Genomic DNA, 27,619 nt, shown 5'->3' on the forward strand with positions numbered 1-27,619 from the left:
TCATGAGCAGATACTGCACACATACAAAGCAAAGAGAACAGGAAACTCAATCCCAAGTGGAGGAAAACCCAAGTGATCATCTTCAGCATAGTTTCAAATTCAAACATTATATAAGTTCATCTTCCTGAAAGTGATTCAGAAAAAAGCAAGTCAACGTGAAGGCAAAAAGCTGTCACGTGGCTTTCAGGGACAGCATTCCTGCTCAATAATCTGAGATATTATCAAGAAATCCACTCGTGTCTGTCTGCTACACCATGGAACACTGCCTCCAAAAGAGATGACGGCAAAGCCTGTTATGTAGTTCAGTTGTTTGTGTGTGTATTTGAGAGACTATTGGCGTGTGAATGGTTGGTGGGTTCCCTGTAGCTTGTATGGACAGGTCTGTCATTCACTGAGAACACACAGTCTCCATTGTGGAGCTGTCTGTGGACCCCATTAGGTCAGGGCGGAGTGGGGGCTCTCCAAATAAAAACATGTGCTGCAAACAGGAAGTGGGCATGTAAGGATAAAATGAGAACTGCTTATGAATGGGGTATGCTCATATTTCCTTGGTTTTTCCTTCCTCAATTTCTGATTCATCTCAATACAATGATGTCGTTTGCTTGAGTTCCACATGTGTCTACACTGTAGCATGAGCACTTCTGGAGATTTAATCAAGTTCTGACTAACAAAATCATATTCTAGCACGTATTCTAGCAGACACTAGTATCTTGTGTCTGCCTGCATGAAATGATAATTGCGTGCTTTCCAAAGAAGTAAGGAACTGTCTTCCAGAGAACAAATGAAAATGTAAAAGACACATGTGGAATTTTCCAAGTTGCATGCGGTTCACTTAAAAAGTTTAGCATAAAAATAACTTATTTTAAAGAAGTCAAGATAAAGTCAAGTTTTGCCTCATAGTGCGTGTGCGCTTTGGTGAAAGTGCATGAAAGGATGCTGAACTCACTCCATGACCCCAGGTGCTCTGCTTTCAAGTTTTCCTGTCTTGTTTGCCCAGCAGCTGTTTCATCTCAGCGAGTGACCACTTCACAGCTCTGCTGTTTTCTTTCTGGGTGGATTTGTCAGCTGTGATCAAATCAGACTTTTGTTAAAAGTAAACTTTCTGTTCAGACATAGTTGATTACTCTACCCACGTCTCCCAAAGTTGGTATGTTTGGATTTAGTCATTAATGCTTTCTTGTTTTTTTACTGGAATGGTTAGTCAATTTCTCAGTTCCCCTGAGAGGCAGTATTCACAAGGGGACTGAGTCAGAGCAAACCTAAGATCTTAAAAGGGAATACAAAACTGAAGAACATAAGATACCCGACACATATCTTCCCACCAATTAACTTGCACATCAAGAGCAGGTAAAAGTTAATGCTACACATAATATCACATCTACAGTTTTTACCGAGTTCATACAGAATTTGATTCGTTTTCTCATCAACAAGTATGGGGCGATCGTGGCTCAAGAGTTGGGAGTTCGCCTTGTAATCGGAAGGTTGCCGGTTCGAGCCCCGGCTTGGACAGTCTCGGTCGTTGTGTCCTTGGGCAAGACACTTCACCCGTTCCCTACTGGTGGTGGTCAGAGGGCCCGGTGGCGCCAGTGTCCGGCAGCCTCGCCTCTGTCAGTGCGCCCCAGGGTGGCTGTGGCTACAATGTAGCTTGCCATCACCAGTGTGTGAATGTGTGTGTGAATGGGTGGATGACTGGATATGTAAAGCGCTTTGGGGTCCTTAGGGACTAGTAAAGCGCTATATAAATACAGGCCATTTACCATTTACCATATTCTGCAACATCATGCAAGGAGGAGGCAGAAAACAGAGGACAACTTTGTATGTGATGAAGTTTTATTGATTCACAGTTATGATGGATGAATGGATTGCGATTTGTTCTTTAACTGAAATGTGGCTCTGACTCAGACAGTGTCTATCTAACTTTCCTCAAGGAAAGACGTAACAAAGCTTAAATTTTACCTGCAAGATAAACATGTGGGTACAGATTACATTTTGTAAGAGTGTTGACAAAAATAAAATTAGAAAAAACAAAAACAAAACAGATCCAGTTTATTTGGTGTCATAAGGTATGCATCACAGCTAAAGGCAAACTTAATCACATCATGTTTTTTAGTTTTTAGATGAGGTCAAAATCCCTGAGAGTACAGCTTTGTAGATAAGCACCACGTAGATCACACTCTCAGCTTAAAAGACAGAATTAAAGCACAACTGGCCGTAGAAAACAATACAGTAATATGATGAATATACAGCCACTTAAGCTATGGAGTGGCATATAATGTTAAATAACACAGAAAAAGGCCGTAATATGTCAAAATACACTGTACATAAGCACAAAACAACAGAAAAGCATCAGCAAACAGTAAATTTAGACTTTCCCCCCCCAAAAATCTCTTTGTTTAGCTGGGCATGCATGATTACAGAGCTGTAAAGGGCCTTCTTTGTCAAGGAAAAAAAAGAGTCCTGGATTACGCCAATCTGCTGAAGAAATTAATTAAGTCTGAAGCTGTCTTTATGAGTGACGTGTCTCTTCCACAACATGTCCTGGAATCTGTCCATTAGAAAACCATCTTAATGGGTTTAACCACTAAGCCAGTAAGCCAAACACATCAAACACATTAATGGGTAAATAACATCATTAACACGTGTTCCACGTTGTAAAGAAAATGTTGTATTATTGTTTGCTGTGCTAAGAGATTCAGCAAAAGTGTACAATATACAGTACGTTTTACCAGGCCTTCTGTAAGCACAAACAAGGCCAGTGTTGAAACATGAACAGGATATTTTATTCCATTTTTTTCTCCCAGACAAACATGTTGTTCTCGTAGGAGAGCTGAAAATGCCAGCTTGTGGTTGCTGTATGGCTGCCTACAAAAAAACACAGATTTGGTAGTAAAATTGTATGTCTGCTTGAGTCTTTCTCCAAACCCTGATCCCTTTCTGTCTTTCTCCTTTTCTTTTCCATCCTCTCTTTCCCTCACTTGCCAAATCTCTGAGAAAATCTTTTTCTTGTAGCCTATGTAAACACGTAAACACAAATTTGTCCCTTTTAAGTAACTACTCCATAGCGTTTCTTTGTAATGTCTTTGCTATACCCCGAATGTTAACCTTAACAGTAAGTCTAACCGAACGTATGCAATTAAAAGGCTTTTTATATGCTCTCAAAACCCAGCCTGCCTTCTTGCCTGCCCCAATGCTGTGGTCTTGTCACACCAGTTTTCTCTCCCATCAGAGAGGGTGGAAGAGGGAAAAAAAACACTTTACCATTACAGTTGTTTTACTAATATAATAAAATATATCTACAATTATTCAGCTGTATTATGGGGTCATTCAAATACCAAATACTTTAACAACTGTATAAATGATTTATCCACTGGTCCAGAAAAACAGCAAAACATTTTATATAGATTCTAGCTAACAACGTCTTGACTAAGAATGTTGTTTAGGTGTCAATTTCATGAATAAATAAAGTAATAATGTATAGCATAAATAACACATTGAATATGAAAAAACCCCTTTGTATTTCACTTTTTGACATGTAAATATGAAACGATAAAATTCTTAATGGTTAATGAAACAAGAGTGGGGACAAAACTAGAATACTGATGTTTAAAAGATAAAGTGCTTTGTTCCACAAAAATAATCTGACATCTACTCTAGATGAGAGGGACAGCTACACTTCTGTAAAATGCTGATTTTTCTTTAAACCAAAGTAAAAATAATCTGAAAGGAAAACTACCCAGAATGTACCGTTCGCCTGAAATATACTGAGGTTAATATAATGACATACAGTATTGTTAAAGAGCACCAATAACACAAGTATTACAAATGATCCAATCCCAAGTTTCTATATTGGGGGAAAGTGTCATTTCCTTACAGCATCGGCATCCCTGTTGTCTTTGTGGCAGGTTAGTTACAGTGACATGAAGGTCTTTCATGTGTATGTGTTTTTAAAATCTAATTTAAGTTACTAGTAGTCCACATTCACAAAAAATATTGTAGTTATAATAACAAAAATCTTACTTAACTAGAGTAAAAAACATGTCGACCATCTTTAACCTCCCAACTCTTGTAGTCGGTGAGTTGAGTAGTGTCTCTGCAATGGCCGCTGTTGTGTATTATTATTTCCACATCTTGCAAGGAGATGAGCAGGCACAGTTTTACATATTATTGTGGGTCCTAATATCCAAAGAGCCTGATGCCATCAACGTAAACCCAACCTTAGTGGTCCCTGGGCCACATGAGAAGGCCTCCTCCTGGAACCTGGGACAGGCTACAGAAAGTTGTTGGTGATTTGCCTCTGATGCTCAAACAGGTCTTCAGTTTCTGCACTATATGCATCACCTGTAAAGGAACAACATCATTAATAAGAGGTGAGAGCTGAAACTTACGGCAATGTGAAAAAAACAGAAAGATTTTTAGTATCCTCACCTGCATGGCATCCATACATGTAAGCTCTGTGGCCATCATATTTGCACCGACATCTCATAACATTGTTCATAAAGTCAGACTCAGCCATGTCCAGTGAGGGGTTGACTTCCACCTGCAAAATAAAACGATAATATAGGACGTTATTTATTAGGAAACAGGGCGCACACTTTGGTCTAGTAAAGTATCCTCAGTAGACCATGTTCGTGGCTAAGGAAGGAACAAGTCTCTTCTCCCCACACATGGGAAAGCAGTTTAAATAAAGAGCAGTTGGATTTAAAATTGAGGGCCTGTTATTAAACTGCACTCGTAGCTGGTATTGTTTTTATAGTCAGTCTGTTTCTCATCTATAAAAAGTTGGATGACTTTTCCATACAGTATTACTATTGTAAGGATAAATACACTGTGTGGTACTTTCACATGAACCTAAAGCTGGTAGTCTACAGCTGAATATATACACTGAATAACATGGGGCAGTAAAATGCTTTTGTTATGCAAAGCACAAAATATACTGTTTGACCACAGGAATTCTATTGTTTCTTGCTTTTACATCTTGTACAAAAAGATTTAACAGTTTACACAAATTATGGCAACTGGCCATGTAAGAAGCTCTGGAAATTTACAGGTGCCCAAAGTGTCTGCAAGGGAAATCTTCTCTGCTCCTCATGCTGACATTGGAGTGCACAACAAGGGCCTGAAATTAGCCTGAAATTGAAGTCTTTTGCAAAAGAGTAGTTATGCATAAGAATGTTTATGTGTCTGAAATTAGTCTTATTCTGAATGTTGCCATACACTCTACTAATAGCCTAGTCTGTCATTTGCAGAGCAACTCTGTAACTGCTGATACAACCATTCTCCTAATCTGGTCTGGTGATAATACTGAGACGCCATTTACTGTAATGGTTGCTCTGCAAACTGCTGCACCCACTTTAAGTACAGGTTACAAACTGCTTAAAGCAAGCAAGAAGGCTAACTATACTAAAAAAAGGGAGAAACCATCTTAAAAACACAGTGAATGCAGAAAAACTCTCTTAATTTTTCAGTGTAAATTACAGTGTTGGACCAGAGTGTATGAGGCTTTTGCAGAAGATTGGTTCGGTGACAGAGTGCGTTGCTCAGTGAGAAAGTAGCTATAAAAATAAAAACAGGGCAGGAGAAATTCCTTGGTGGTAAATTAGCCGTTCCTAATGGAAGAAGGGAACTAGGTGCTGTTTGACTAAAGGGAGGCACTAGTTAATTTGGGTAAATTGTGTGTTTCATTAGCACTGGGTGGTTCAAGGGCAGGCCTGCTAAATCCTCCTGTACAGCCTGCGATCTGTAGTCAGGCATCATCTGCACTTTACTAGATAAATGAAAGAACACAGCACAGAGGAGCACTGCTATAAGAGATGTTTGTATTTTTCCAATTCTGCAGCCTCAGTGAAAAACTCCTTCACAGGTTTTACTTTCTCGTTTCTCTCAGTTAAAATTGGTTCATACCCTTTCATGATGACCTTTGCACTTTCATCGTTTCCTGTCTCTTCCTGTCATTTGATATAACTCAATTTCTGCCTGTTCTATCATGTATTGGCCTTTATTTGCCTCCATACTATGCTACAGCAGTGTGCCACTTAATTACGCCCACTCATCTTACTCAAAATACATACAGTTAACAAATGCCTTTATATATGAGTATGACACATCAATCATGCCAAAATTAAATGAACTCTTCCTAAACAGACAGCAGAACAGTGTTAATTACAAAGACCTAGTGCAACCTCTCAGACAAACTGAGTAACAGCAATAATTATCAAACAGTGAGCTATACTGTAACCAGTCTACCACATCGAGAAGGTAATTGGGAGCATGCTCAGATCTGAAGACTGGTAGATCAGAGGTCTGTACTGAAAAAGGAAGATAATGAGATATGGAGTCCTTGATGTGTTTTAGACTGGCAGCCACAATGACTTCAGTCGACAAAGAAATGAGAGACACATGAATGGTTAAGGTGGTGACTGTTTAGAAGAAGGTTAGTAGGTTTTACTGAAATAAGATAAGATAAGATAAGATAACCTTTATTAGTCCCACACGTGGGAAATTTGTTTTGTCACAGCAGGAAGTGGACAGTGCAAAAGTTATGAGGCAAAAATTAGAATACAATAAGAATAAATACAGTACACAACTGTACAGAATAGAATAAAATAAAATACTATATACAGTAGAATAAAATAAAAGTAGAATAAAATAAAATAAATATACAATAAGATAAATAGACAGAAACCACAACCAGCCATGAGGAAATCCGCCTTTAAAGCCTGTGAACCTCTCTTAATAAAAGGATCTCTGATCTTGACGAACCAGTTGAACATTTTAAGAAATAAATGTGATTTTTTTCTGGAAATTAGAGGAGAACATTAATACTGCACTCATAAAATACTATTCAAAAGTCCTAAGCCAACCATTTTCTTTGTATTCTGTTAGGAAAATGGGAAATAGGTGCAGCAACGTATTAAAGTGTCCAAAATAAAGCATACAAAGTAAAAGCATAGGTTGTACAATGTTTGGTATGAGCACCTTTATTCTTCAACACAGCCTGAATTCTCTTAGGCAAGCTTTCTTATCATTTCTTTAAGTAGTCTCTGTTCTCCAGGCTTCTTGAAAGACATTCAAAGCTCATCTTTGCAGGGTAGCTGCCTTTTGTTCCATTAACTGTACAGATGATCTCACACTATTTAGATAATTTTGAGGTCTGAGATCTGTTCCATCATGTGTTTTTCTATCCAGGTATACTTTTACTGCATTGGCAGTGTGTTTGAGATCATTGCCATGCTGAAAAATGAAGCTGTTTCCAATCAGATGCTTTCCAGATAGTACTGCAAGGTGGATCAAGTTTTCAGCTAATACGTTTTTAGGAATCACCTTGTTTGCGCAAAATTATTATTTTATGCCTGTGACATTTTGTTATCATTGGCATTTTACATAGATTCAACAAATGACATTGGAACATATATGTGCTTTTGAAACAGCCTGCTAGAGACAAAGTGCCTAAAGATATAATCACCTGAAAGTGAGTGGAAAAAGCACTCAAAGTCCAAAGAAAAAGACTTTCAGAAAGGCTAGAGAACTATTGCTCAAGACCACTTTGCAAAATAAGTTTACAAAATGAAGGTTGATTAAGATTTGTGCACAGTACTCTAAATGTATGCCATACATAATGCAGCCAACAATCACTTAGCTTAGCTTTGAAAACAGAAGCTCATTAAAGGGCATATTATACAGTATCATGTTTGTTTAATCAGAACAAAAGTATATGTGTAAAAATATCATTGTTATATGCAGATCTTTCAGCAGATTAATTCTCCACCAGTCACAAGAAGGTTGTTGAGATAACTTAGAAGTCTGCAGTTTGTGCTGACAGTAGTTGCATTTTAACCAAACAGACCTACTTTTCTAACAGAATAAGCCTATTTCCCTTTACTTTAAAGTGTTTTCTGAAAAGCAAAGTTACTTATATTTCATTTTTCTGGCAATAAGATTTTCCCACATTGGAAAAAGAAAAGGTGACAAATATAAACTTCTGACCTGGAATATGTAGTCTCCTGGCCGTACATCAGTCACGTCAACCCACTGACAGTCGATATCATGGCGATATGTATCCCAGCAGCCCACAGAGATGCCTTGATCACCCATGTTATAACAGGAAAAGCGTTTCTGGAGGCCTAAAATACATATCAGCAACATTATCAATCACAACATCAAAGCTCATTTAATGCTTGGCACTCCCTGTTATTTTTAAGAGCCTTTAGCTTTCTGAATTGTACTGGACTGCATACTGTATGAACAATGGGCTTTTTCATATGAGCTATTTCATCCATGATATAACAAGTAAATGGAGAGTGAACAAACAACAACAGCGGCGATCTAATACATTAACCACAAAGTAAAAATCTGAATAGCTGTAGCTGAAATATTGATATTAATTTTCTGTCACTAATGGGAAACATTATGGGGTTTTTTGGAAGGAGGGCTGAATTGTGCTGAAAATTACCATCAGGGCAATATGTGTCCTCCAGACAGAAACTGGCCTTGTGTCCCTCTGCAACCCTCGTGCCATTCAGAGTCAGCAGGTCGTAATGCGTGAACACCTCAATGCTGTGGTAGTGCCTGTGACGACAGATGGGAAAGTCCAGGTGAGAGCATGTATGTGTGTGTCTGCATGTCTGAGTGTGTGCATTTACACTTACTGAACACTAGCTCCCTATGGCTTATATCCTTATGACCTCACTGCTTGAACATGAGAGAGGGTGTCACCGTAACACCTCTCACAGAAGCTTATTTTAGTTCTGGCTTGGTTGAAATGTTTATTCATTCTAAATGAATGGCAGGCTTTGAAACGCACATCCATAGCTCTGATATGTTGTAATAAACTGAGGCAGACTTGACTGCACGTAGGCTGCACGGTCCTTTGTATTACACCTAACCTGTGGTAGCCAGACGATTGCAACCATCATTTCCACAAACACGCGCTGTAGAAGGGTTCGTGATTTGGGACATCTCACGCAGTCAGCACAGTATGCCACCCTCTTCGCTTATCCTGACAGGTTTGAAAGTGCTCTGTTCCTACTGAAAAGAAACTGAGACCTAGTGATGGACAAAGGCGCTTATGTCTATTGGCCATATTGCACGCTTCCTGCCGTGTCCACGGGAATGAGATCACACATCAGTATGTTTTTTTTCCCTGGTTGCAATTGAATGCAATTAAAATAAATATACCTTTAATTACTCAGTGTGTAAGGAGCATTACTCCACATTCATATGTGGAATAAAGAACATGCTTTTGCCTGAATATTTCTGACAGCTCGTGAAAACCCAAAACACTCAGAGTGACCATAAGGGCAACCACAACATCCTACATCAGTATTTTAAAGTTTTTTTCCACTCCGTCAACCCACACTCCTAAACAGTAAAGCAATTTTACACTTCTCTTTACCTCTTTTCAGGGATAATATACCTGTGACACTGGTGCCATGTCCAGCTCTCTTTCGATGCTTTGGGTCTGAAATCAGAACGACCCAAATTCATGATGCGGGAGGAGAACCTCAGCAGGCGTCGGTGGCCATAAGGCCAGTTCATCCTGGCAGCAGATGATGACAGACAGTTCTCTTCATTGGCACAGGTCAGAAGATGGAGAGGACGGTCTTCCAGGTAGGCTGTCTCCTGGACCAGCTGGGCATCCACAACAAGGTCAGGTGCCGCTGAAGCAGGTGTAACAGATTATCTTAAGATTCAAACTGAACGAGAAGGGAAGACGACAGGTAAAAACTGCAACTTACTGTCAGAACAGCTGACCCCAGCAGCCTTTGCTCCACCTCCACGAGGACAATGGATATGGTTGTTACGACGACACTGTTGAATTGAAAGCTCTGTCCCAACGCAGTGAGTTCCGCTGAGAATCACATCGTTGACACTGGGGTCGCCAGGCCAGTACCAGGTTTCCTGTCAAAAGAAGGGTGTAGAGTTTTCTATCAATAAATTGTATCATAGTCATCATTTCCCAGTCATTGTTGAAGTTAATGAAGGGGCTGTGACTATGGATTGGTCTCTACGTGTTCATTTATTTCTCATCAATACCTTAAGACACTGCAGATTAGATTTTGATAAATCTTAGAGGAAAGATGGCTCTGACCACTTTACTCTGACATTTTCAAAATTAAACTAATTGGGTTAGAAGTGGGAGTGCTTCGTTGTCCTTTTAGAACATTTCAGATACTGATGACAATACTTTGGCAAAAGTTGGTTGCACTATAAAAAGAGATCAAAATAACTTGTTATGTTTGTCAAGGGGATAGTTACCTGATGAGCACTGGCAGCAAAGCCCAGGCCCAGCTGTCTGCATACCACCATGGCCTCGGTTATGCCCCAGTTCTCACTACAGACAGAGCCCCAGCGTTTACGACCCCCAACCTCCATCAACACCTCTACACGGCCTTCTGATGGGACTCTACCACCAGCAAGCCGCACCTTGAAATCCATTGAATTAAAAGAATTAAGTGGATGGTGTGTTATAAGTGAAAGCTCATAAGCTCATGAACTGTGATGGTGTAGATTTCATACCGTCTTTTCTGTGCCTGTTTTAGGAACGTTGCAGCGTACTGAGGCATCCTGGCTGTGTTTGAATGTCCATGGTTGGACTTCCTGGAAGTAGCAGTCTAGAATAGAGTGTTCCAGCCCAGTACACTGAACATTGTTCATATGGATGGGCCCTGTACCTGCATAGAAAGGAGGAGATTTATTAGATTAAAAAAAAATGATGCATCAAAAAAGTGGGAACAAATGAAAACCCAAAGAGCATGGGCATAACTGAAGGGCAATATCCCTTGTGACTGTCTGAGGCCACCCACCACAGATGCAATGGCATTACGAGACTCTGTCATGCAAAAGAGCGCAAACACATAAAACCGAGGCTCACTATTCCTTTCATATGAAAAGCTTCCTCTATGTTAGCATCAAACCAACAATGAAAAGTTCCTATCAGTCATGAAAAAATGCTTCTGCAAGCCAAGCAGCAGCACAACCAACATCTACTTTGGGCATCTGTCACACCTCATTACCACCATTCTTTTGATTTACGAACAACAACGACTACTACATTGTGTGTAGTCCACCACCTTGGGTGAGCAAAAAAGCAAAAGCTATGTCAGCATTGTAAAGGATTCAGACAAGGATTTGTTTGCTATTTAAACCCAGATAATCTTTAAACAACATAGGAAAATGCAAAAGTTCTTAGGGAAATAGCTGGTGTGATAACGATGACAGGATATCAACAAACTATGGCTTCCGTGTTTTCCTAAAACACAAAGCACAAACTGTAAACTGAGAAATAAAGTAGCATTGAAATAAACACAACCAAACCACAAAAACTATGGGAAAAACAAAACCAAGAAAAAGGGCGTAAAAGAAGATAGTTGGGACCAGATTGCAGCCCAACCAAATACGTCTCTGTGTTGGTTTTGGTAGATTGTAGGCCTTCTTCCATACTGGTCACCATGCGTGGGTTCACATGGATGAAAAGGACATATCTAAACCACTTCTACCTCTATCTGCATGGTAAATGCCGCAAACTAGAGCCAAAATCCCACTGTTTAACATATGAAGACAAACACAGGGGGACAATTTAAAGCAAAACGAACAGTGACAAGATCTATTTAAGCCTTAGTTTGGGAAATCCACAAAAGCTTAAAATAAATTCCAGGAAAGCCACATGCACTCTGCATCCACACAAATACACACAACCACTGAGAGTGTTACTAAACTCTTTGTGTTCCCACTGTGTAGACTATAGTACACAAACATTATACACTGGGCGTACGGCACCAAGTGTAAGAGGGGAAACAAAACTGGTTAAGGATCATCAATTATAATCAGACTAAAGATCTCTAATCATCTAAATTTAAGATAAAGCACAACTTTATCTAAACAACAACAGGCACCATCATCACCATCATCATTAGAGCCAACAAGTAACAAAAATACTGCATCCTCAAAAGACACATTTGCGTGCCAGCACACACACATACACAAACTTAAACACACACAACTGTAAATTCGTTATTGATTGTATGTATTAATTATTAACAACACAATCACATGACTGATCAAGCTCTAACAACAAATGACTACTTTTCTACACCAGAATCAGCTGAGCTGTCACAGTTTTTACAGCTGCAGTGCTTAGGTTAAATGAGACCAAGTCCTAATCTCCCCTATTGCATCAAAATGGCTTTATATGTACGTACTTCACGGGTAAAATTACACAGCAAAAATAACAATGTTGGTTAAGAAAGGAAATAGAAACATTGTCCCTGTAATTTAACTCACTGATGATGATGATGATGATAAATGTAATGATGATGGGAGTTAAAGAGTTTGCGGGTGGAGTCTGAAGAGAACCTTTCTTCTCTTATATTCTGCCGAATAATTAAAACATGAACACAAGCATAAAATATCTAGGTTGTAGAGTGGATACATCTATGAGAGCAATAATGAGACATAATATAAATGTGGTATCTTAAATTTAGTCTATACAAGAAAGAGCAAGGTTGATATGTAATTATGACTGGGATATGCCAAAGATCATTTGAAGAGATTAGAAAATTGACTTTTGAGGACGGAAAGAGCATAATATCAGTTACATTCTTGTTGAGAATAGTGCAAATAGTTGGTTAGTGGTTACAAGGGAAACCCTGTTCTTGTCCTCTCTGAAATTAAACTCAATTTTAGGAACAGTTAAATGTGTGTAATGTTTTTCTTTCCATGGAATGTCTCTCTCTCTCTCTCTCTCCCTGCCAAAAGACTTTTTTCCCCTGTAAAATGCAACAGTCATTTAAATTTCTGCACAGATTTGCTTGCTTATTTGAAATTAAATGGCACAAGCAAACTTGCACCGAGATCGGCATGTATTATTTTTCATATTTATGTTGACATCTGGATTTCAAGGTTAGTTAGAAGATGGCATCTCACTAATCCAGCTGGGATATTCTATGTCTGTATACTATAAAGGCCATTTAATACGTGCAAGCAAGCGTTTCAACAAATCTGATAAGGGAGGCCACATTCAGAGGCAGAACATCTGACTGGTGCACTTCACTCTGTAATCAACCAGTCAACTCGACCACAGCCTTTATCACATTATTTATGATGATCAAATGTGATAAAGTCATGCTCTTCTGTGGGGTCCTGTTGGCAAAAAGATACGACAGAAATGATGAGGAATCTTTTTTTTGTGTGCGTTAAAGATGTATAGGTATAGGCAAGTTGGCAAAAGTAAACACTTTTTACACAAATTTACATTGATGTGTTGCTCCTGTGAGAGTTTATTCCATCTATGAGTCTAACTAGGCCTTTTCAAATGACATTTAGCCCAGTATGCATATGTCCTCTGAGCACCAGGGAAATCAGGTAATAAAAATGACAAGCTGAATCTGAGAGAGCTTTGAATATTGAGTACTTTAGGACTGGCGGCATGACGCTTTCCAAATTCACTCTTAGCAGATCATATCACTGCTATTGTTCTAAAACCGCCAAGTGAGCTAAACAAGGCGCAGCCAGCTGGTCTGATGCATATAAAAGAAGCATGGTTTGTCTGTAGCAGCCTGGTACATATTGGATATACTTTATTTGAGGTTAATATAGTGGACAGCGGAGTGTAATTGTACTATACTATCGTGTATCACTTCTGCTATTTTCAAATGACTGCAGAGTTTCAAGAAATCAGTGACATTATATTATCAGTGCTCCAACGTTATCCACATAAAGCAGTATTCTTTGATTGTAACTAACTTAAGTGACATGGTTAACTGACATTTTGTATTTGCATTTTTTAAAAGATTTTAAAAGTCTAGAGGCAAAGCAGTTATAATACTTTGCTGATGAAATGCCAGTGCAATGCATTGTGCGGCCTCTAGAATAAAATTTCCACCTATTTACGTCTCTAAAAGAGCAAATCTGAAGGTCAAGATAATATCCCATCGTAAAGCTTTCTGCTCTGGTCAATGCATAGCCACAAAAAAACAGGGTTGCAAGTGTATGAGTGAATCACCAATTATAGAAACCAACTCACAGAAGTAAAATATAACAAATGTACGAAGAATACATCTACCAATTCTGAGGCATTTTTATTTTTTAAACCTAATTAAAGATTTTCAGCTACTGTGTTTTTCTGTCAGTTATGATTGCAATAGTTTCTCTCTACCTGTGTATTTGTGTATGCGTGCAATGAATAGGAGAACCAGGTGAAGTGAATCCCAGTAAAAAACATTGTAACATTGTGGTTAAATAAACGAAACTCCACCGAGATAGAAAACTGACAAATTATACACCTCTGTCTATTCTAAACATATGACTTTGAAGCCTGGCCAAATAACTGATTAAAACCAGAAAACAATGTGTACGCAAACTAATGCAACTGAATCTGAGGAAAGCCAAAAAAAAGCTGATTTTAGTTCTTTAAGGTAACACAAATGCCAGTTCAAGAGGTAATCGGGTAAAAACACATAAAAGACATAAAAATATGCTTTTTGTGATCAACTGAACAGCTAGACCAGTAGAACATCATCCCACATTTAATCTCCATCAGCAAGATTAGAGACTACTCCCTACCATGTGGCATGGGGAAGCTGTTCTCACATCTCGTAAGGGTGGGGTCACCACTGGTGCAGCTGGGTACTGACTGCGTCTGTGTGTGTCATCAAAGCTGGACATTTGAAATTAAAGCAAAAAGACCACAGCTCTCAGTAAGTGAATGAAAAGCTTGCTTGAATCTAGCAAGATTATGTCTCTGTCTTTAGTATCAAATACTAATATAAACTACTATGGCGTATAGTATTTCATTTTGTGAGTGAGTGTTTGTCTACACACACATGCATATGCTGTTTGGGCAGCTGGAAGTCCTGGCACAAGACTCACATAATCACAGCTGGAGATACTGCAATCAACACATTTGCAGCTTCACAAGGCAACATACACAGACAGACAAACACACATGCCCACACATTATCTGATCAGTCAGAGCAGACGGGTGCGGCGTCTATGGTAAACAAAAGATAAGCAAAAGGCTGAAAAGTCTCCCTGTCTTCTCTGGAATACCATGACGCATGAGAAACACATTCAAGCATCCAAATTATACAGGCAGAATGAATTCATTAAATGTGGAGTTTTCCAGAATGTTTAATGAAAGTCTGTGCTTTGGGCAACAGCAATTTCTAGTCTTACCTTGACCCATAAAGGCTCCATGCAGCGCATCTTTGGCAGTACCAAAGCCCAGTTCCCTGCACACAACACTGGCTGCTGTTCTGTCCCACAAGTGATCTACGATAGTCCCCCATTTTCCATCACGGAGCACCTCCACACGCCCCTCTCCCAGTCTGGGGCCCACCTTGAGACGAACAGGCTGTATACGGCAACAAAGGGAGAATAAAAATCAGTTTACTAAGAAAACTACATGATTGTGCAAATGTAGGTACAAATTCTTAACCTTACCACAACTGGATAGGGCGCTTGAGGTCTTCCTGAAGAGATGCGAGCAAACTGAGGTCCTGGTACACACTTGACCACTGCATGTCTCCCATTTTTACAAGGGGTAGGACTACGGGGGATTGACAGCTGAGCATGGCACTCTGAGAGACTGTTCTCAGTGCCTATACAATGAACTTTCTCTACCCAAAATCCTTTCTTTTTTGCCATGAGACTCAGTCTGCAAAGAACAGAAAGTAAATTGTAGGTAACATATTCTTAAAGATACTAACAATTTGGTTTTAATTTGTTAGTGTTTCTTAATGATATTACGTAGTAGTAATTCCTGTATAGTTAATACAGGAATGTTGTTATAAAATTGCACATTTGTAGATAAGAAACAAAGGGTGAAAAGGGTCATTTTTATTACCTTGTTGAAGGATCTTCAACCTTGGTATCCCATATTTTCCTGTAAAAGAACAGAACAGAAACAGACATGATCAGGACTGTCTGTTTTCTGAGGTTGCAAACACAAACACTCACACACACCTGGACCAATTTGAATATCATCTGCTGGTTTTTGTTTCTATCTAATCCAATCACTTAAAAGTGTTTTCAGCACAGAGAGCAGTAGCAAACACTTAAAACACCAACTTCATTTTTACTAGAAAAGTAGCCTTACTGGGTTACTTGAAATGAACCGTGCAGCTGCAAATATAACTTCTGCACATAAATCAGGAACAAATTTAGCTGTGGCTTTGTGGTGAGTGTAAAGTTAGATATATTGATAGTAATGACTAGTACAGTTTAGTACAATCCTTGTCCTTTTTCAGGAACCTCACTTTTCATCTCTCTGTATATATTCAGTATGATGTATTTCTTTCCTGAATGTGGGCTGTTTGCTATTTCCCAAGTGTACTCTGTTTATGTTTAGAGCCTGTGTAATAGTATGTTCTGTACCCACCAACATAAATATGTGTTCAACAAAAATGTTCAGGGTAATTTTTATCTAAATTACACACTTTTACATTAAATAAACTAACCCAGACTTTCTGACTTTCGGAACAAGCAATGCTGCTTAGCTGAGATTTACGCAAAGACACCAAGATGTGAGCTATAAAGAGATTAAAGAAACAACAAAAAAACAAATGAAAAATGAGATATTCTGATCTATGCTGTTAATCTCCAAAACCACACTAGGGGGAGGGAAAGCATGCCATACAGTGTCTGTGAAGAAGAACATTTCTTAAAAAACAGGCTTTAACCAGGCACGATATACAAATAAAACCTCTGGCACTCCCCGGCGCTGAATGTCCAAGAACTGTAAGATCGAAACAGAGATTTATGTTCCAACTAGGCTGGCTGAATTGGGAGAGCGGTGGAGAGGAAAGCCGTCTGTTCTCTTGGCAGACACACAATGCACACATGCCAAACAGATCATACCAGGACATCCTCCAACCACTGCAAACTGCATACACCATTACCAACATTCACATCAATTACACCAAAACACTCAAGAATATACATGGCACAATCACAGTGACATTTTTATTTTATAAGTCTGGACAAGTGGCTTAAGTTATTATTAAAGTAAGATTAATGTTCTTCAGTCAGGAAAAAAGACCTATTTGTTGGGCTCCAGCATGTACTGGCTTTCATCAAACCACCCTGTACAGTGGCAATACACACACACAGTATCAATATCAATATATATGAAAAACAATCCAGTTCTGATTTGAGTGGTGTTCCCATTTAAAGAAACAAACACATCGAAGATCTAGGCATATTTGTATGAAAGTTAAGGCAGGTCAATATTTTTATTTCGGACATGAAACTCAGGACATTCCTGGAAAGTTGTAAGAGACAAACCATTAAAAAAGCAAACAAACTGAGGAATGAAGAAAGTCGTTGTCAGTGACATGATGTTATGCTGATGGTTGAGTAAAGTCATGGGCTGCTGATTTTACACTTTCCAGAATCACATAATAACTTGTTTCCTAAAGCTATAAGTAGTAAGTAGGCAATGAGACCTAAAAATATAAACAATCCTTCAAAAAGTATTTCAGTATTAATAACATGTTTTTATTTCAGGAATCATTCAACATACGTTTTGAAATTCACAGATATATCTCAAATCTTAAACCAGTCCTTTTCTATGGCCCATTTGAAGCATAAATGCAAAAACGAACATCTGTAAAAGATCAGTTGCATAAATAGCCCTGCCCTGATACATAACTACATGAAAAATATATCGAACAAAACCCCATTAAGCCATTGTTTTAACTAATGTGCATAGCTTAAAATAAAGCCCTATATATTGTCATGCATCTTACTGTAACTTGGACTAAATTGCATTCAAATTTAACACTTAAACTTTACAGTCTCTTGAATTACACTTGTAAAACATTTAAATGTGTCTACCATGTGGCTTTATAGTACCATAAGATAGACAGCGAGGAACAGCTACACACTCATTTTCACATGAGGCAAACATGTCTGTGACTTGTTTGTGACCTCACCACAGACAAATCAGCTAACCATTTACCCTCTTCAGAAGCCAACAGGACTACTACTTAGACTATAAATGATACCTTTGGGTATTTTATTTAACGGAATTACAGCACTGTTTGCCATGCTAAAATCAAGCACAATGAAAGCCATAAATACATTAAATATATAAAAAGAAATAATGCAATGTAACTAAAATATGAGGGGATAGGAGCTGTATGAAAGTATATCTGAGCTATCTGAATAGACAACCCCAGTATTCACTTGTTTTTCACCTCAACAGCATTCATCAGCCAAATAGTGTGTCCAGCACATGTTGTGGAAAAGAAATGAAGATAATGATAGGGAGTCTACACCTGCTTGTTAAAAAAGACATGCATTACATCACTGTTTGGGTTTTATCAGCTTTACACTGCTCAGCAGTGATATTAGGTCATTTCTACATCTTCTGATGCTACGTTACAACAGAATTATATATAAATGACATTTTGTTTTACCTCAGATAAATTTTAAAAACCAGTATTGGCAAAATAAATAAATAAATAATAATAATCAGACTTGCTTACATCCATTTTTTCAGCAAAGATCTACCTTAAAGTAGACACCAAAGAAAAGTGAAAAAAAGATTTCAAGTAGAATTACACAGAATAGAAATGGATGCAATTATTATAATTAAAAATAAATAATATAAAGAGAATTATATAAACCAATATAAGAAATTAAAGAACATTTTTAACCTACTTTGAGTGGCTATGGTAGAAAATCTTGCTTGTGAAACAGTTGCTAGGCCCAAGTGAAGTGATACAAATGCCTATGATTCAAGTCCTTTTTAAAAACCACCTTTCACAGTCTGTTCCAAGCCACAAAATAGCCACTGGCATGCACACAGAAATAAAAAGATGGGAAAATAAATTAGAGGGAAGAACACTGAAGAAGATCATACAGACATCAGACAGGAAAACCAAATTTGGTCAAAGAAAATGTCACCCAAAAGCCTGAAAATGATACGTTCGTCATAAGAAAATTTTAACTGAAACATAATTAAACATAAAGTCCCCAGTTAAGTCCCCAAATCACTACGGTGACAGAGGAAGACAGACAGCTGCTGACACAGCAGGCAGCGCTGCAAACTGCAGCTGTAATTGGCTATATTTCACACGAGCAAGCGAAAATCTGGCTCGTCTGACTGCTGCTCTCTGTCTTTCTCTCCATCCGCTCTTCTCTTGTTACTCTCTGCCTCCATCCTCGCCATCTTCGTCTCACTCTCTCTCACACACGGCTATAATTGGGGGTGTTTTTTCACCCTCAGCAGAATCCCTGAGAGCTTTGGTCCTGACCAACTTGTAATTATAGCATCTTCAGAATTTCATCCAAGTGACACAGGAAGAGTCATGGCAGGGTCTGGAATTTCTAAGAATGGACAGAAAAACTTGGAAAGAAAGCTTGGCTTTGTTCAAACCGTGCAGTACAAGCCTATGCTTTTTTGGAAAGTGAAAGAAGTTACATGAACGCTTAACAACCAAATTACCAAATTGTTTTTCTATGACTCTTTTGGCTATCATGATTGTAATTAGAGTACAAAGTGGCAATTTAAGTCAAGTCAAAAGTGCAACCTTACATTTATCCCTAATCCCAGTCTGAAACAGAATGAACATTTTTGCTGTATTCTTCTGGTTGTTATTTTGTAACCTCACATTTAACACATTCAGATTTTAGAAACCAAGTCTGTTGAACAACTTGCTTATGTGACTTCAAACAAAGGCATTCCAGCAAATGTATCTGAAACAGCCTGAAGTCAAAAACACATGTTAAAGAGGGAACAAACATGCTTCTGTGGAGACAGAAAACAGGTACAGATTTGGAAACAAACACATCATCATGGTTCAGACTAATATAGTGCCTGAGGCTTTAGCAAAACCCCTGGTCATACCCAAGAAAGACAAACCCAGATGTATCACAACCACTTCCATGACAGAGCCTTATAATTTATACATGCAATAAAAGAATTCAAGATATTGGCTTACAGTACTTTTTGCTGAACATTAAGATAAACAGTATTGTGCACTTTGTTGTGGCTTTGGTCAGATGCTAAAACAGCAGGACAAGTCCTGTTATTTAAGTTCCTTTTACTTGACCTTAGAGGATTTAAAAACAACATTAAAAAAAGACAGTGAGCATATCCCCCTGAAGATGTCAATAAAAGCCCTTCAAGCTATAACAGCCCTGTCCTCCACTGGCATATCAATCTTCCTGGTAAGCAGCCAAATCACCTCTATTCGAACCATACAAATCTATCCATCTAATTCCCCTAAACAAGAACCTGCACTACACATTTTCAGTGTTTTGTACCTGTACTGTGAATCTATACTGCATAAGAAAATCAAGTAGATGCATGAAAAGCACCACACCTGCAATGCGGTGAAGCTGTGCTCTAATAAATGATCCTGTACAGACCGTGTACAGAGTCGGGCTCGGCTGTTAAACAACAGCTTATTCGGAGGGACTTTTATTACTGAAGATATGATGCCATACGATCGCCTCCTCCAACAGTAGAATCAGGTTATAGCTTCACTGTGTTCCCAATAACACACAAGTTCAACAGAGATGGCATAATTCAAGGGCAATGCAGAAATACTTTCAGAGTGGCTGCACTCCAATAGTTTGTCAAGTCAATAAAAACTCAGAAAAGTCTATAAAACAAATCAACTTCCCTTTAACAGTTACAGCATTTCAGAAGCATGAGGATTGTAGTACCTACAGCAGATTTTGTCACCAGTTGAGTCAGAGTAACCTGAGCCAGTAGAGGGACGGAACAGCTAAACTGGGAATCATCTATAGATGGCAGGTTTCCACAAGCAAGATCCACCTGGATCCATCTTCCACAATAATCCTCTGCTAATGTGTGGTCCTCCCGTGGTTTACAATATAAAGAGTCCCAAAAACCACTGCTGAGGGTTTGGTTTTTTTTTTTCAACAAAGAGGATGCGGGCCAAAGGGGCAAAAAGATACATGCTCATTGGGACAATTGCAGTAAGCACATGCTTATACTGAACCTTAACCATATTTTAAGTATGGTTTTTAAGTTAAATTCCTTCATGCTAAAAGTCAATGAGATGAGGTCAACATCATTCATTATTCATGCCTGTGCAGCAGGGTACTTTGTTACCTGGCTTAAAAACTGTGTCTGCCAAACTAACATAAAACTGCAACAACTATCTTCATTTGTCTGTGTTTTTTTTTTTCTTTCATTGACTGAACAATCAAACTGAGTAAAATGAAAAGCTTAAGCACTGTCATGACATAAAAAGTAGCAAAGAACACATTGAGAAGTTGTTCTTTTCTGTTTCTCAGTAATAAAGAAACACAATCCCCAGCCCATCATCCATTTTCTCAACAACAACTCCATTTAAGGGTCGCTGGGGCCCTGGAGCCTTTCCCAGCTGCCATAGAGCGAAGTACACACAGGAGAGATTTCCAGTGTATCGCAGAGCTAACAAACACACAGGGCAGACAACCATTCACATTCACACCTATGGCTTTTGGACTGCCAGAGTAACCGCAGTCTATGCAGGCACAACATGCAAACTCCAGACAGGGAGGCCCCAGCTGGCCAGTGGATTCATTCCTATCCCTACTTGCTGTGAGACAACAGCACTGTGTTTTTTACTTATCCTTTTAAAAGTTACTTTCAGAGCTCTGTGATATTTTCCTAGTTTTAGTGTGAGCTGTATTTATAAAGTGTTCTTGTACCATTACTTGAATGAAATTAAACACAAATGAATGCAGAGGTTTCCATGCTTCTAAAGTAATGCACTAAAAGAGGCATTGTTTTTTGTAGATGTACCAAACTTTCAGTGCTGGGAAACATAGGAAAAAAGTAATTGGCACACTGCCAGCAAGTCACACATGCTTTTTCTGTGGTGGCATGTAAAAGTAAAGAAAAGCATGGCTTACTTAAGCCCACAGAGATTCTCCTGCCAGAAAGTCACTCTACACATACCATCATCCTGCTCTCCAAAAGCGACCTCTGTCTCACACATTGTATCGATGGGACAGTTAAGAGCACAATCAGCAGTGATATTGCACCTCTGCATTGGAATCTAAAAGTTAAAGTAGAGCTGTTTGTCTGTGAGCTGCAGGCTGAAGATGGTATCAGAAGGAGAAAGGGAGTGAGAGGCAATGAGGTGTGCAGAGGTGATTTGCCTAGAGAGAGGGGTAGAGAAAGGGCAGTAGAGAGGAGTAAGGGATCCCCTTTATCATCATCCTGAGGCTGAGGAAAGAAGGGGGGGTTGAGGGACATGGGAAAGCGGTGGCTGGGGGAGGAAGATAAGCCCAAAGCAAGACCTCTAACTGCAGTGCTGCTGCTGCTGCTTTGTTGTTTTTTATCCATTCTTCACAATGTGTTTGTAGTCATTTAACAGTCAGATGAATGGCATAGCATGTTGCCCTTCTGAACTACAGTCAACAGCCCAGTGTTTTGCAATCTAATGACCTGGCCTCATAAAAGTGGATTGTATTCCTGTCAGTGCAGCTAGTGAGAAAGATTCATACTTACTTATATGTTCTCACATTGTGCTGAGTAGCCTCTGGAAAGCCAAGCATCCCACACACAACCCGGCTGCTATTGAGACTCCAGCCCTTGTCGCAAACTTGTCTCCATCTCCCAGCATGCTTCACTTCCACCACACCCTCTGTCATAAGGCTCTTCTTCTTTGTAGACATGAGGATGGGGCGAAGACGGACCTCCTCAATTCGCACCTTACTTTGCCTCTTAGGGAATACAAATGTCACTACTGTTACATATTTTTCTACAAATAATGCAGTAATTAGCCAAACATTAACTGTTGTACCTGATAGTGGTGGTGATGATGATGGGGCCTTTGGAACCTGGGAACCTCATATGGATGTCCATTTCCATAATATCCATACCCTGGTTGCCCGCGGGTGTCCACAAGCCCCTGCCATTGAGGTGCAGTATTACCATTAGGCCTTGGAGCAGTGGTGTGGGCTCTGCTGGCTGGCTGACTCACCGCCCTACGCTCAGGGGTGCACACAACCCCCAAATCTTCAGAGTGTTTGCAGTCATTCACTCCCCAACCGTTGTGTTTGCAGTCCTTCAAGGACTTCTCTGAGCCGTCACAGCGTACATTATCCATCCATATTGGGCCTTGAAAAAGAATAAACGATGCAAAACTTGATTCACTCTGATTTTCATTGATCAAGTAACAGACTGGCCGATGCATCTAAACATCAGCCAGAATCACTTCTTAAATACCTAACCCTTGATTTTTAGTGCTACACTGATTTAGGGTTGCACCTTAGTGGCATGTTTAGCAGTAGATACATAGTATTTTACAAGGAAGACTGCTGTAGATCCTGCTCCCCGAATCCACTCAACTCTTTAATTTGGATTTAAAAGCAGCAGTAAAGAATGTCCATAAACCATGGAAAGTGTTGCACAACTCTGGCAAGCAAATGCTGTCATTATTCTAAAACAAATGCCCTTTTTCGGCCCATATATTTGCTCTGCCGGCCTGCCAGGCAACCTTAACGAGATGTAGATTCCAATCCCACAACGAGTTATCTTTGTCACTTTATGATGTTAGTTATTTTGAATGTCTTAATTGGCTGCCTTTTCATGAAGCCATACAGTTGTGAGCCAAGCACACTGTACTGTGGAAGTTTTGGAGTAGACAGGTTAGTGGCTGCCTGCCACTCCAATAAATCTTAAGCTATACCCACCAGTTACTTTGTACACCTTTGTGTCTGTGCAAGCTCCTTTGACTTTGTACACCTTTGCTCTCTATTCTATTCTTCCTTGCTAGCACCAGGTTGGACTGACTTTTCCCCTAAAAACAGTCTTAATTCTTAGTGGCATAGTTTCTACAAAGTGCTGGAAATATTCTCCAAAGATTTTGGTCCATATTGACATGATAGCATCATACAGCTGCTGCAGATTTGTCGGCTGTGCATCCTTTATGAGAATCTCTTGTTCAACCACATACCAGTGGTACTCTGTTGGATTGGGATCTGGTGAGGTGTGGAGGGCATTTGAGTACACTGAACTTACTGTCCCATTCAAGAAAGAGCTTTGAAATATATATGTCATGCTGAGTACAGGCATCAAGCGATAGACACACTGTGGTTATAAAGGGATAGACTTTAGCCTTTTCAGTAATATTCAATTGGTACAAAGTATTCCAGGAAAATATGCCTATTGCACCACCATCAGCATAAAGTGTTGATACAAGACAGGGCGGAGCCTTACTTTAATGTTCTCTATTTCAGTTTTACAACCACCAATATGTGAACTTTGCAGCAGAAATGGAGACTTGTCAAACTAGTACACACGTCTTCAATCTTAGTTTTCCAATTTTGGTGAGCATGTGCAAAATGTAGCCTCAGTCTCCTTTTCTTAGCTGACCGAAGAGGCACCTGGTGTGGCCTTCTGCTACATTAGCCCATCTGCTTCATGATTTGGCATGTTGAGCATTGAGAGATGCTCTTCTGCATACCTCAGTTGTACAGCTATAAATAATCTGGTTATTGTCTTCTAACCTCTGGTGTCAGCAAGACATTTTTATCCAGAGAACTATTGTTCATTGAACATTTTACATTTTTTGGACCATTATCTGTAAAACCCAAAGATGGTAATATGGATAAATTCCAGTAGATTAGCAGTGAAATACTCAGACCAGTTATCATGCCACGTTCAAAACGACTTAAATCACTTTTCTTCCCCAATCTTCCTGACTATGTCTACATGTCTAAAAGCACCATGTTCCTGCCATCTGGTTGGTTCATTTTGTATTTGCCCTAATAAAAAGTTTAAAATAATATTACTTTGTTGAAACAATTAATGAAGTATGACAGTAAGTTAGGTGGCATAGACGCTAAATTGTCTGTGTAATACTAACTGTCAAAATTTAAAACCCAGTCAGAGCCCCCCCAACATATAATTTGGATTTTCCTGACAAGACTAAACTGAGAGTAAAAAAAAAAAAAAAAATTCTGACTCCCAAAGAAGACTGCACGGTAACTTCATACAGGGAGTGCTCTCACCTGTTCCTTCTCCATACTGTGCGCTGTGAGCCCACGTTAAGCCACCTTCGAACCCCAGCTCACGGCACACGACGTTGGCGAGCTTGATGTCCACCTCATCGTCGCAGACGGTCCCCCAAGTGCTGTTGTGCAACACCTCCACGCGCCCTTCGTGCGCTTGTCGCGCGAAGGTGCCTGCCAAGCGGACCTTGAGAGCTGGTGCGCGAGACACTCTGCGCTGAGACGCTGTAGTCCTCCGAGGTTCGGCGCGAGCGGGACAGGAAAGGGACAGGAGCACAAGGAGGAAGAGGCTGAACGATAGACTGCAGGCCATTACTGACTCAGAAGATGAGGTCTGTAGATAAAAATTGAAAAACGTTATTTATTTTGTTCAACTTTTCATAAATTGCCATTCGAACTATGCCATGAAACAATTTAACTGGCTTGCCAGTAAGTATAAAGTCAAGGGCCAGTCCTTATCAACTGTCTGAAGTTCATCTTAAAATTAGCAAAATACCAATATTTAAGCCTCTTCAACAACAAAAAAATAATAATAGGGTATTACCGCCTTTAGGCTACTGAGTAACAAGTCACAGCCAACCAGACGATAGCACGAGAGGCCTGGATATTAAACAGACCAACGGTGACATCCTCTGGACAAAATCTTGCAGGTAGTTTACTCTACCAGTGTGTCTACCAGGTAGTTTATGCTACCAGTGTGTTCCTCTCTGATATCACATCAAGAAATTAATTAGGCTCAGACACAGTTAACATTGCAGTGGTAACTAATCTGCTGACAATCAGAGATAGAACCTGACTTGTTTTGGCGTTCCACATTTTGATTTTAGTTGTCGCATAAATCTTATAGTGATGCAATGGAAGCCAGAGTACATAAAACGAGTACTTTGCACTCATGTCAGACACAGGCGTATAATTAGAGATACACTTTTGTATGACAGTTCACGTAAGTAAACATTCCCCAAGGCTAACTAACCAGACAGAAACATGTGGCAGGTTTAAACTGGAAGTTGACAAATGTCAAAGCCAAACAAGAGCACAGTGGGGGCAAAAAGTGAAACACTAAATCACTGACGGCCACAGGAAAGCCCTACAGAGAAAAAATGTTTCGTGGATATTAAAAACTTACAAAAATGCAGTTAAGAATGTTTAAACTTCTGTAAATCCGAAGCTAGAAGACATAAAAAGTATCCACTTTATGTTAAAGAAATTCTAACAGAGTAAAAGAACCTGTGCCAAAGTTTTATCTCTTAAAACACCTGTTACACTTGATGTCAGATGTGCCTGAATTAAAATGAAATTAACAAGTGAGAAGCCTGTAAACATGGAAATAATAACAATAATAATAATAATAATAATAATAATAATAATGAGAAGTTAAGATGAAGGATCACTCACCTTGCAGACAGCAAATGTAGTGGTGGGTGTCACTTACAAGGGGAGAGTGACTGAGTGAAGGAGTGTGCCTACCAAAGGCTTTCCTCAATCCTCCTTTCTTCCCTCCTCCCTATATTCCTCCCTGCCTCCCTCCTCTGTACATTTCTGTCTGGGTTTCATTCTTTGATACAAAACTTAGAAAATGTAAAGCTGGTTCATTTGAATGGGACCTATGTGTCTGTACAATATATATGCATATATATATGTGTGTATATATATATATATATATATATATATATATATATATATATATATATATATATATACATATATATACATATATATAAAGCTGTTCTTGTGAAACTAGGCTCCCTTTGTACTTGATTTCTCTTGGTTGACATTTTTGTATAACTGTGAATGAATACTCTGAAGCACTGCTGAATAAGCTCTGAGATAAAACATTGTGTGCTTCATAGACAAATTAATCTGCGGGTAAATATTTCAGAAATTTGTCACCAACACCCACAGTGTCATCAATTTCAAGACACATGGTTTAATACTTTAGACAAAATTGACTTTGTATATATCCACAATCGTATTTTCATTATTTTAGCTAGTATTTTAGTTTTCTATTTTTTGTCCCTTTATATTTTGTACACTCTGATAGGCTGAAGGTGTACACAACTGTACCCTCATGATGTTACACAAGTTTAGGGTGAAATGTAAATGTAGCCAACAGGAAGGACTCTGGATCCAGAATAGTTTCAAACATCCCAGTTCCAAGTGTCTTAAAGAAGCTCCCTATACCACAGGGTAGATATTTCCTTGTTGAGATGGCCACAAACCACCAAATCTAAAATAGTCCCAGCCCTACCATAGCCATGGTGAACGTGACTGATGAGAATACGCCATACCACCAGGAGTATGTTACTATAGTCTAACCTATCATCATGGTGTAGAAAGCATAAAGCTTTAACCCATCAGTGTAGATCCAGAAGAAAGGGAAAATGTTCAGTTTATGGCTTTTAAACACTTCATGCTCGGTCCTGATTTGGGTTTAGGTTTCTCCCACATGTGTACTATTGGTTTGCAGGTCTGAAACCTGTTTATTTATTTCTTGAGTCATTTTTGGGAAGATTGGGGATAAATTTAGCTGTATGGAAATTTTTAGCCTCGAGGTGTTTTGTTGATAAACCCTTTTTCACTTTTTAAATAAATGTTGGTGGGCATGTTTTTCAGGGGAGCAAGGTTTATTCATAGACAT

The 27,619-nt window shown here is 39.1% G+C and overlaps 1 protein-coding gene across 1 annotated transcript; it reads right to left on the reverse strand.

The window, feature by feature from the left end:
• Positions 1-1,800: 1,800 nt before the first annotated feature.
• loxl4 (lysyl oxidase-like 4) lies at positions 1,801-26,423 on the reverse strand. The gene is made up of 15 exons (XM_085296866.1): positions 26,377-26,423; positions 24,982-25,315; positions 22,770-23,086; positions 22,475-22,689; positions 15,842-15,880; positions 15,439-15,652; positions 15,172-15,349; positions 10,516-10,670; positions 10,255-10,422; positions 9,735-9,897; positions 9,413-9,656; positions 8,450-8,565; positions 7,984-8,120; positions 4,426-4,537; positions 1,801-4,338 (listed from the first exon to the last, which is right to left on the reverse strand). Exons 2-15 carry the CDS (start codon positions 25,292-25,294, stop codon positions 4,268-4,270), a joined length of 2,442 nt encoding a protein of 813 aa, XP_085152992.1. The 5' UTR covers positions 25,295-25,315; positions 26,377-26,423; the 3' UTR covers positions 1,801-4,267.
• Between the last annotated feature and the right edge of the window lie 1,196 nt (positions 26,424-27,619).

This window comes from Mchenga conophoros, linkage group LG13, assembly GCF_057382185.1.
Source record: "Mchenga conophoros isolate Kocher_MC1m ecotype Shallow Benthic linkage group LG13, M_conophoros_male_GT1.1, whole genome shotgun sequence".
In the NCBI taxonomy this organism is placed as follows: Eukaryota; Metazoa; Chordata; class Actinopteri; order Cichliformes; family Cichlidae; genus Mchenga; species Mchenga conophoros.

Bases quoted from the DNA above. Each gene is read 5' to 3' on its own strand.
- loxl4 (XM_085296866.1), bottom strand. From the start codon at position 25,294: ATGGCCTGCAGTCTATCGTTCAGCCTCTTCCTCCTTGTGCTCCTGTCC. The intron at 15,350-15,438 runs GTAAGGTTAAGA...TGCCGTATACAG, and splicing joins AAGCGCCCTATCCAGTTGTG to CCTGTTCGTCTCAAGGTGGG. The intron at 8,121-8,449 runs GTAATTTTCAGC...TATGTATTTTAG, and splicing joins GGACACATATTGCCCTGATG to GCCTCCAGAAACGCTTTTCC.